The sequence below is a fragment of the Engraulis encrasicolus genome, chromosome 12 (assembly GCF_034702125.1).
Source record: "Engraulis encrasicolus isolate BLACKSEA-1 chromosome 12, IST_EnEncr_1.0, whole genome shotgun sequence".
Lineage (NCBI taxonomy): Eukaryota > Metazoa > Chordata > Actinopteri > Clupeiformes > Engraulidae > Engraulis > Engraulis encrasicolus.
Genome location: NC_085868.1, coordinates 2,175,521 through 2,187,500, shown reverse-complemented (window position 1 = coordinate 2,187,500; position 11,980 = coordinate 2,175,521). Strand labels below are relative to the sequence as shown.

The following is an 11,980-nucleotide window of genomic DNA, read 5'->3' as shown; positions in this document are numbered from 1 at the left end:
AATAAGTAGACCTTATCAACTTTACCAGCTACCCAACCACCAACATACAGTCCCAGGAAAAAGTTTGTACACCCTTTGAAATGTCTGACATTTCTGTCAAAATTGATCATAAAACATGGTCTGATCTTCCCGTAAATCACAAGAAGGAACAATCAGAGTCTGCTTTAACTAATTCAACCCAAGCATTTACAAGTTTTCATATTTTAATTGGCCATAAGATGTAAACATTCACAGGGCCGCAAGGCGTAAACGTGAGGAAGTCTGTCACGTAGTTGAAGCACACAAGAGGATGGGTGCTGAAATGTGACGGCAACCCATACTTTAGAGGCAAATCGACTTTAGAATGGCTGCATAATAATGAAATGCACATTCTGGAATAGCCCAATCAAAGCCCTGACAAAAAACAATTGAGATTATATGGTATGAAGTCAAGAAAGCTATGCACTCCAGACATCCAGGAAACCTTGCTGACGAGAGGCAATTCTCTAAAGAAGAGGGAGACAATATACATCCAGATTGTTTTGTTAATCTGATCTGCAACTACAGGACAAGTCTGATTGAGGACATTGCAACTAACTGAGGGTTAAAACCTATTTAATGCAAGGGTGTACTTACCTATGCCTTGCTCTCCTCTGAATGTTAGGGCCTTATGGCCAATAAAAAATATGATAACATGTAAATGTTTGGGTGGAGTTAGATAAAGCAGACTTCATCTTGAGATTTCCGAGAAGATCAGACCATTAAGGCTGTAACGATACACCCAACCCACGATTCGGTTTGTATCACGATATATGACCCATGGTTGGATATGCCCCACGATTTTATTATTTTTTAAGGGAAAAAATAAGAAGAAAATAAATTATGGGCTATATTTATATATAGGCCTATGCTTTCTTTTTGCATTTACCTGCCTACATTAATTTTGTAGGTCTACTAAATGATGTTGCAGATATAGGCCTACCACTGCAACCTGTTCCCCAGGTGTTCACATCAAAGCACAACACAGAGAAATAAGGGATATTAATTCATCAAGGAAAAATAGGCTTATTCCTAATAGGCTTAGATCATAGGCCTAATCATGCTGAGATGCTGACCATGTGTGAGAGACAGAGATGGAGAGAGAAGGGTCAGGGTTCCAGTATAGGTAGCCTATAACAACTGTCTCACATTATCAAACATTATCCAATTAATATCCAAACATTAGGCTAACTGAAAACAACACTGGTCATATTTCGTCAGGAAACATGTTGTATTAAGTTACTTACAGAAATGCAACACTTAATTTTGATGTTTAATATTTTTGTAACTGTTTTGATCGTGCAGCAGCGCGCACACGTTTATACAAACAAAACTCGAAATGAACCTCAGTTAGGCTATGTTCTCAGTATGCAACACGCACGTTGTCCTTTGTTTGGTTTTGTGATTTGACATTTTGTCAAGAGCGGGAATAGATGCAGTGGCTGAAATGGAGCATGCTTTCGCTAGGCAGGCGGTCAATGTGGGGAGGAAATAATGCTGCCTAATATCCACATCGACCTAAACGTTCGCCCGACTTCAGACACTCCCTTATGAGCGTATAGAGCTCTAGCGATTTAAAATTTGGTCAGGCGGAGCATCTCGCTCTCTCGCTCTCCTTCTCTCTCTCTCCGCTCAACGTCTATCTCCACTCAACATACACGGCCGCATCATGCATGAATCAAAAACATCTTCACACGTTTGATAAAGCCTTCTTGGTCTGTTGTTCATTTCTGTGCTTTACCTTCCGACGTTTGCCGAAGTTTTTTGTCTCGCGGAGGTTGCTGTGGGCGGCAATGAATAACAACCAATGCACGTGCTGGTTGGACGGAACATTTTACAGGAGAGAGGGGAGAATGGAAGTGTTACTCGCTCATGTGCGCCCCATTTCTAATTGTCTTTGAGCGCATATGCAAGCATTAAGCGCATATGCAAGCATTTGCCTGTATCCTGCTGTTTTCTAGACTGAGGGGTAAGAACTTTAAAAGGGAGCATCGCGATTCTGCGAGGAAGGTTCGCGATAGGGGTTCGTGGGTCTGCGTACCGCATCCCTCGGTTCGATGCAATATCGTTACAGCCTTACAGACCATATTTTATGATCAATTTTGACAGAAATGCAAGAAATTTCAAAGGTTGTACAAACTTTTTCCTGGGACTGTAGGTCTTGTGTCTTACTTCTTGTCATGTCTTGTTTGGTCTTGTGTAGTGATAATAATAATAATACATTGGTTTTATATAGCGCTTTCAAGACACTCAGACGCTTTACAGACCATATAACATATAAACAAAAACATACAAACACTCAAAGACATACAGAGACTCAACATATGTACAAAACAGGGACACAACAAAAACAGACGGCTGTGGAAGGTTTATGATCATGATGAAATGTGTGAAGGACCGAAGCTATGTCAAAAGACAATTTTCTGTGACACGTGTGTATAAGTATTTATCTTATGTCATCTTGAATGATCACTAATTGATAGATTTATTATATTTTATTATAGTTTAATGATGAGATATTGAAATGAAGATTAAAAGTTATTAAATGTGTTTGTCTGCTCTTGTCTTGTCTTTACAGCAACTATACCGCAAGAGGCCTGGAATGAGCATGTCTTGTGCCAAATTACCTCAGAACATTTCCAAAAACAGATACAGGGACATCTCGCCATGTGAGTATGCAACTACACACACACACACACACACACACACACACACACACACACACACACACACACACACACACACACACACACACACACACACACACAAATTCATCTCTCTCTCTCTCTCTCTCTCTCTCTCTCTCTCTCTCTCTCTCTCTCTCTCTCTCTCTCTCTCTCTCTCTCTCTCTCTCTCTCTCTCTCTCTCTCTCTCTCTCTCTCTCTCTCTCTGATTGCTTGTTGTTTATGTTTGTGAATGTGTTTGTTTGTTTGTTTTGTGTAGATGATGCAACCCGAGTCATCCTGAAAGGTGCAGAAGACTACATCAATGCCAATTACATCAATGTGAGTCACACAAACACAGGCAGGCAATTACACACACACACACACACACACACACACACACACACACACACACACACACACGCACGCACACACACTTTCACACACACACACACACACACACACACACACACACACACACACACACACACACTTTCACACACACTTTCACACACTCTTTTCCATGACAACTTAAACACAGAAACAGCCCTCATTTGGAGCAATGGGGTCACACCTGTGCTAGTGGTGGTGAAGCATTCTGAAGATAGTAAATGTTTCCTGTTTGTGTTTTGTTGTTGTTTTTCCTCTTTTCTCTTTTTTCTGCATAATTCCTCCTCTTCTTTTTCTCCTCCGTCTCTTCTTTATCCTTTCTTTTTCTCTCTTTTCTCGCTATTTTGTGTCGTGTCTTTTGTCCAATAATTCAATCATTCCTTACTTTCCTATTTTTTCTCTCTCTGTTTCTCACACCATTCCATATATCTCCTTTTTTTTCATTCTCATCTCTATCGGTCTCTCACTCCATCTCTCTTCTTTCAAGTTTTCCTACCTGCCGCTCTTTTCAATCTACCATCTCTGTCTTCATCTGTCTTTTTCATACCACTCTGAACTCGCTTACATATCCCTCCTCCTCCTCCCCCTGTCCCTACATAGTTCTCTCCTTCCATCCGTACTTCACACTCCCTCCTTTCTCTACGTTCATCTCATTTTAGTCTGTACTTTCTGATTCTTGTGGATTTTATGCCATGATTACTATTCATCATCTGACTCGTTTCATTAGTGTGTTTATTTTCTTTGTTTTCTTGTTGTTGTTGTTGTTGTTGTTGTTGTATACAGTTATTAGTAATGATAATAACTTTTTATCATCATTATCAGATGGAGATCCCAGCGTCTGGTCTGATAAACCGCTACATCGCGTGCCAGGGTCCTCTGCCCAACACCTGCGGCCACTTCTGGCAGATGAGCTGGGAGCAGGGCTCATCGCTAGTGGTCATGCTCACCACACAGGTGGAGAGAGGCAGAGTGAGTACACACACACACACACACACACACACACACGCACACACACACACACACACACACACACACACACACACACACACGCACACGAGCTGGGAGCAGTGGTCATGCTAGTGGTCATGGTCACCACAGTGGGGAGAGGGCAGGCACGTACGTGTACACACACCTGCATGCACACACACATGTGCACCTCAACAGTCACACAATCTCATTGTACACATGGCGCATGGACACCCAGATGGACACAGGCTGGGTGAACATGACAAACTGTGAAGCACACACGCACATGCACCTGTATAGACACGCAAGTCAAACAAGGCCAAGAACTTCTCTCACACGCAAACGGCCACAATATCTTTATTTTTCATCAATGAAGCACCTCTTAAACAGCAGTGACTCCTAAAGTCAGGTGTTGTAATGGCTAGAAAGGAACAGTTCGCCTTTTTTTGATTTTCACATATTTGCCGTATTCACAAGCATTATTCATGAATATGCATATCATTTTCAATCAATGCAATCAGTGCTCTCTAGGTCGTCCTCAATTTTCATTACTTAGATTTATTCAGAATGAAGTAGTTTATAAGTACATTTGATTATGTTTAGTTTGCTCCCATAGACTTGCATTGCTACATTTAATTTGGCTATACTTCTAATCTAGGCAATGCAAAAAATCCTATGTGTTCTCATATTTTACTGGGACCTAACTACATATGAGCAATTTTTTGAAATGAGGTGGACTGTTCCTTTAAGATCAGAGCAAGACACCTAACCCCAAGTTGCTCAAGGGACTGTAACCAATACCCTGTAAATATCTGTAAGTCACTTTGGGATAAAAGTGTCAGCTCAGTGTAATGTAATGCAATGTCATGTCATGTGTTTACATTCACAGGTGAAGTGCCACCAGTACTGGCCCAATCCCTCGTCCACGGGCACCTATGGCTCCTACCAGCTCAACTGTCTCTCTGAGGAGGGCAATGGGGCCTTCACCATCAGAGAGATGACCCTCACCAACAATGAGGTGAGGCACACCTTACAACTGTCTAGAGGCTGTTTTAACCCATTGATACCTGATGTTGCGTTGCGCAACATTGGCCCTGGCGCCTGGAGCTGCATTACGCAACATTCAGGCGCATGAGATTTGAGGCTTTATTAAACTTTATTAAAAATATCTTTTTGTTTGAGATTAATGAACACATTCTAATGAAAGATGAGGGTCTTAGTGTTTAAATGCAACTTAGTGCATTTTTATATGTGCTTCAGAAGCTGAGATATTTAGGTTTTTGTAGGCTTTTTTTTAAAAAGATCTCTGGCATTCAGCACCCTTTTTTGCAGGTGCCCTAGGCGTCAATGGGTTAATAGTGGATCACATCACCCTGAAAGTAATCCGAACGAGATGTTTCAGCATGTCATGCATGGCCTGGTTTACATCAGGCATTTAAATTAGAATTGATCTCAATTTAATTCCGAAATATTCTCAGTTCCACTTTGAAACATGAGTTATTCTTTCAGAATTAAAAGCGTAATGTAAGCGTGACCATTATCTAAACAATCCCATAGTTACAGTGATGGCTGTAGCTGTGGTGAATGTCCCACTACGCTTACTCCTGGTAATCATATGTGGCAACATGTAGTTGTGGATGAAATGTTAAATTGAAGGGCACTGCACACTCACACTCTTTCTAAGGCAAAAAGTTAGATACATAGTTGTACAATAAATGTCAGCTCTTGGCATTTATAAAAAGAGTTTGCCGTCTCCTTCAATTTCTATAAGTACTCTACGAGTGACCATCCATCACCTTGTACTCCTTGTGTGCGTTGGTTTCTCCGACTACATAAAGTCACTTGCAGTTGTACAGAAGCACTAGCTTGCAGTGAGGTGACTCGTGTTCACATGGCATTCAAAACTCATGTGAACTCATCTCTCTCTCTCTCTCTCTCTCTCTCTCTCTCTCTCTCTCTCTCTCTCTCTCATATTCTCTCTCTCTCTCTCTCTCTCTCTCTCTCTCTCTCTCTCTCTCTCTCTCTCTCTCTCTCATCAGACCCAGGAGGAGAGGCCTCTAACCCAGCTCCAGTACATGGCTTGGCCGGATCACGGGGTGCCAGACGACTCGACCGACTTCCTGAACTTCGTGGCCTTGGTGCGGAGCAAGAGGGAGGCCAGGGAGCAGCCTGTGGTGGTGCACTGCAGGTACACACACACACACACACACACACACACACACACACACACACACACACACACACACACACACATACACACACACACACAATCCTGACGGCCTCCCCTGGGCCATAGGTTCCCCACCCATGGTCTACAGGATGATTTGATCGTGGTGCATTGTGGAAGGAACGGTTGACTCCTGGCCTCCTCTGTCTCGGTCGCTATGTCTCTTCCATCTGTAACTCTATCTCTCTGTCCATCTCTCTGCCTCTCTTTCTCTATGCTGAGGAATTGTGCTTTGTAGAAACATAGACAGGCTACATCTTTGTGCTGATGGTGAAATTGTGAAGGTGGATCGGGTTGCCCTCTCCGTCTCTGGAATCTCTCTTTCTTGTCATGTAGTTTCTGGCTTCCTTTTTTCTGTATCTGTCTCTCCGGCTTCCTCGATCCTCGACCTCTTCTGTTTTCTTCCTTTTTTCTTGTATTTGTCTCTGTCTCTCTCTCTCTCTGTCTCTCTCTCTCTCTCTCTCTCTCTCTCTCTCTCTCTCTCTCTCTCTCTCTCTCTCTCTCTCTCTCTCTCTCTCTCTGGCTCAGTGCTGTGCTGTGTAGAGGGTGTTTTTTTAAAGGTAGAATTTTAGTCATCCGCGGCTGGCAACAGCTAAACTGGCCACACTTATCAGTCGCGCTAAATCAATATTTAATAGTGCTATGCCATCTTCTACTCTGTCCTTCTGGAAAGGAAGAGAGAAAGGAACGCAGAAAAAAAATGGCTTGCTTCCTTCCTCATCCTCCTCTTACTCCTCCTCCGGCCTCTTCCTCTGCTTCTTTAAATGTGAAAACGTGGTCTTTTTTTCTTTACAGCAAAGAAATTAAGTAATAAATAATAATCATGTTCATAATTACGTTTATTGACATGTCTCTGTCTCTCTATCTCTCCATCTCTCTGTCTTTCCACTCTCTCTCTCTTTCCTCTCTCTCTCTCTCTCTCTCTCTCTCTCTCTCTCTCTCTCTCTCTCTCTCTCTCTCTCTCTCTCTCTCTCTCTCTCTTCCTCCTCCTCCTCCTCCTCCACACCATGGCTCCTCCTCCGCAGTGCTGGGATTGGTCGTACGGGTGTTCTGATCACCATGGAGACGGCCATGTGTATGATGGAGAGCAGCCAGCCGGTCTACCCCCTGGACATCGTCAGAACCATGAGGGACCAGCGGGCCATGATGATACAGACCCCGGTAAGGAGTGCGTGCGTGCGTGCGTGCGTGCGTGCATGTCCATTTTAATTTTTTATACTAAGGGTGGCGTTGGCATGCTCATGATGAGGTCAAAGGGGCGTTGGGAGTTTTATGATGTGGTGGGGGGGGGGCTTCACAAAAAAAGGTTGAGAACCACTGATCTACATAAATCGGACACTTTTGTGGGCCCTCTATACACATGGGGCCCTGGTGACACTTCACCCCCCTGTACGACACCCCTGTGTGTGCGTGTTCGCTTGTGTGCAAGCATGAGAGTGTTCCCAAAAGGCATATACAGGAACTGTCGCCCCCGTGTGCACTATGCAATGTGCTCTCCTCAAACACAACACTCGCTTTACACACATACACACACACACACACACACACACAATTGGCTCCCTAACACAACACAACACAGCGTTCGCTTTACACATGCACGCACACACACACACACACACACACACACACACACACACACACACACACACACACACACACAAAAACACACACACACGCACACAAACACTCACAAACACACACACACACACTGTTGGCTCCTCAACACAGCACAGCACTCTTTAGCTTTAGAGAATCGAGAGCTGATTTGCACAAATGCTTAAAAAAACGCCTTTTGTGTTCTGAGACCCTGCAGGTGGCAGGATGTGTGTTCCGTCCCACACACACACACACACACACACACACACACACACACACACACACACACACACACACACACACACACACACACACACACACTTTCTCTCTACCTCCATCTCTTTCTCTCTTTCTCTGGCTTGTCGGCTTCCTCACACGCTTGCACACACCCACACTGTTAAACACACACGCACGCACGCACGCACACACACACGGGGAGAGAGAGACAACATGCATATGCTAGATAGGAAAGCTTTGCCAGATTATGCAACTTGGTATTGTATGACTTCACTGCACCGGTTGCTATGCCAACTGCGAGGGCTTGTGGCAGCTGAGCTAATGCTCTGCTACTGTGTGTGTGTGTGTGTGTGTGTGTGTGTGTGTGTGTGTGTGTGTGTGTGTGTGTGTGTGTGTGTGTGTGTGTGTGTGTGTGTGTGTGTGTGTGTGTGTGTGTGTGTGTGTGTGTGTGTGTGTGTGTGTGCGTGTGGCTTTTTTTTTTACTAGTATGCACTGTGTGGTGCCAATACTCTCTCTCTCTCTGTTTCTGTCTCTCTCTCTTTCTCTCTCTCTCTCTGGTTCTCTCTCTCTCCCTCTCTCTCTCTCCTACTCTGTAGTAGGGTTAGTCAAAGTATAGGGTAGAATAAAGAGCCGTTGACTGATTCACTCATTCATGATGCAGTTTAAAAATGTTGTCTCTTTCCTTCCTCCTCACCAACGGGGTTTGTGTTATATTTGTATAATCAATATTTAAATTTTTAGGTATGTGTGCGTTCTATGTATGTCCTAGGCTTGTCTTATTTACCAATATATTGATTAAATATATATATTAATATATATTAAATATACCCAGTATATGTACCTCACCAACAGGGTTTGTGTTATGTATTTATTATAAAGATTTTAATTTCTATCTCCCTTCATGCGTCCCCCTCTCTCCAACAGAGCCAGTACCGGTTTGTGTGCGAGGCCATTCTGAAGGTGTACGAGGAGGGGCCGGTGACTACTCCACAGCCCTCCCCTGTAGAGGAGGAACCAGAGACCCCCGTCGACCAGAACGAGAACCAGAGCCAAGAGGCCAGCGACTGACCCGAACCAACCCAAACTCCAACCCCAACCCGACCCTGTCACCCAGAAGAACCTGGAATCCGGAACCAACCCTGACACCCGGAACCCAGAATGGAACTAGACCCAGCCCGTCCTGACCTGAAACAACACCAGAACCCTGACACCCAGAACCTGGGACACGGAACGGGACTAGACCCATCTGGGGGCAGTTCCACCCCCAGGTTACTTAGCTATAGCCCCGGGGGTGTCTACCGCCACTAAGGGGGGTGACCACTGACTAACCTGCCTACAGCTCCCCCCAGAGTACAGCTGAGGGAGTGCAGACAATGACTGGAAATAAGGGGTTGGTGGTGGGGGGGCGGGGGGAGACACAAACAAAAAAATCTAAGCACTGATGCACTTTATGTTAACAAGAGAGAAAAAGAACAAGAAACCGTGATATGTGGAGATTTATGTTTAAAAAAACTTATGTGGATTTAGAGGAAAAAAAATACATAAGGTTGCATAATTTGGTATTTTCTAGACTTTAACAAGCTTTTCAGGTGGATGACGTTCAGTTGTGTGTGTGGACTTCGCTGTAGTGCCATATTGATATTGATAGGACAAAAATGCCCACTGATCAACCGCCAGAGCAAAATCTGACAAGACTTCTCAGCCCCCATGCACAGCTGTGGCAGATTGTCTACTTAAAAAGGATATTTATTCTTTATTTTATTTGTGTAAAAAGACAGAAACAAAAAAGGCTACAGATTCTTTATTTGTTTTTTGTTTATTTCTCATGGTGACATACTAAGTTGGGGTTGTGTAGAATTAGTTGTTTTTTAATTATTATTATTTGTGACTTATTTCCACCCCCACCCACCCCCACATGCATACCAGTGCTTACTCATGACCATGTGACCATGTGTGGGTGCAAGGTGGGAGATCACATGACCACATGGGTATGATCATAATGGTCACATGACCTTGAGATTGGACTAGTAGCCAATGGCCACGTTTGTGGTTGAGCAGACCTGATACGGTTCAGCGTTATCACATAGACAGGCTTTCAAGAGATCAGTGGTGCTGCACACTGTACACTGTGCATACACACACAGTGGTCCGTCGCAAACATACCTATTCAAACATGCACACCACAATGGCTACTGTGGGATACACAAAATTAACATCCATTTACCGCTCGCTTTGTCAATACTGTTCCCAGATGGCAGAGCAAAGCTACAGTTATGCTACACAATGCTTTGACTACGGCTGTGAATTGGAACTGTTGCATCAACCCTGGACACCCCCCATCTTGGTATAAGGGTAACATTGCTTGAATGGACATCATTTGGAGACAAGACGTGATACAAGTCAGCTTGTAGGTGACAGTTGTACGATATCTTTGCCGGTACTATGAAAAGACACAAAACCCTCATACTGTACCAAGATGGTGGCTCCCTGTATTGGCGCATGCAAAGAGGCTGAACGAGTCATCTAGTGTTCTCGCCATGCCATCTTACAGCAGACCGCAACCAATGACGTGCCCATGTCTATGGTTACATGATGCATATCAATCATCACATGGTCTTGCATTTTGAATGGACATTTAGTCACACAATCGCCATGTTAGTGAAGCTGCAGAAAGGATCAAATCTGTGCAGCACACATGTGCAATGAAAAACTACTGTGCATTCTTAGTTTGAAATTGTCATGTAGGCGTGCACGTTGCATCAATCTGGACCCGGCATTCTCGAAAGCATTGTCGCTAACCAGTTAGCGGCTTAGAAGGTTGCCAACGGGAAATTGTATTGCAATCAAGTAAGTTGCTAGCTTGGTTAGCAATGACAATGCTGAGAACTGCCCCTGCTCAGTTTTAGTTGTTTCTGCAGCATCACGAACACTGTGATTGGTGTGCCGGCCAGATTGTGGTCATGTGATCATGGTTTGCGTGGGAGCAAGATCTCCACTAGAGGAGATTGATTGGGCTGTTTATGGGTGGAGCCTGTCGCTCTGCTATTGTTTTCCTTTTGAACTGGACTGGAGACTTGGAGTCTCCTCCCACTCTCATACGTAAACACACACACACACACACACACACACACACACACACACACACACACACACACACACACACACACACACACACACACACATCCCGGCCATACCTGCCACCCATTCACATTTGGTCGTTCACTCACAAATAAGCAGACCAGCCATACTGCCAGTCACTTGCACACATACACCAGCCATACTGCCCCTCACTCATTTCTGTCTTTTACACACACACACACACACAGACACACACAGACACACACAGACACACACAGACACACACAGACACACACAGACACACACAGACACAGACACAGACACACACACAGACACACACAGACAGACACAGACAGACACAGACAGACACAGACAGACACAGACACAGACACAGACACGTCAGACATACATACCTGCTGCTCTCTCCTAATCCACAGAACTTTTCAATCCAGCCATTACTTGGTGTGTGGGTGGAGGGGGAAAGTGTTGCAATGCTAGCACATAAATGTTTAATTTTGTTTTTCTCTTAGCTTAACTTGCAAAAATCTTCTGCCAGCCACCTTCAGCAACCATTTTTTTTTTCACTGATTCGCGATCTATAACGATACAAGAACAAAGACGAGAACAAAATGACACAAGACGAAACAATGACGCAATAGTCAAGGGAAGCAGTGTGACATGAATTGGGGGGACTCTGTCCTGCCCTATAAAGCAAGAACTCAGTAACTGTATTGTTGTTGGAGATTAGTTATTAATATTTTACTGACATATTTGACAATATAAAGTTGAATGCTAACATTTATCT

General features: G+C 44.0%; 1 protein-coding gene across 2 annotated transcripts in view; it reads left to right on the top strand.

Moving 5' to 3' along the window:
- LOC134459191 (tyrosine-protein phosphatase non-receptor type 4-like) overlaps positions 1 to 11,472 on the top strand; it is a 127,476-nt gene extending 116,004 nt beyond the window's left edge. For both annotated transcript variants that reach the window (XM_063211478.1, XM_063211477.1), the window contains exons 21-27: positions 2,597 to 2,687; positions 2,962 to 3,023; positions 3,894 to 4,040; positions 4,927 to 5,055; positions 6,077 to 6,225; positions 7,290 to 7,425; positions 9,022 to 11,472. In XM_063211478.1, the coding sequence (XP_063067548.1) occupies positions 2,597 to 2,687; positions 2,962 to 3,023; positions 3,894 to 4,040; positions 4,927 to 5,055; positions 6,077 to 6,225; positions 7,290 to 7,425; positions 9,022 to 9,165 (858 nt within the window). In that variant the 3' untranslated portion in view covers positions 9,166 to 11,472. The remainder of the gene's footprint in view (positions 1 to 2,596; positions 2,688 to 2,961; positions 3,024 to 3,893; positions 4,041 to 4,926; positions 5,056 to 6,076; positions 6,226 to 7,289; positions 7,426 to 9,021) is intronic.
- The last annotated feature ends 508 nt before the right edge of the window (positions 11,473 to 11,980 follow it).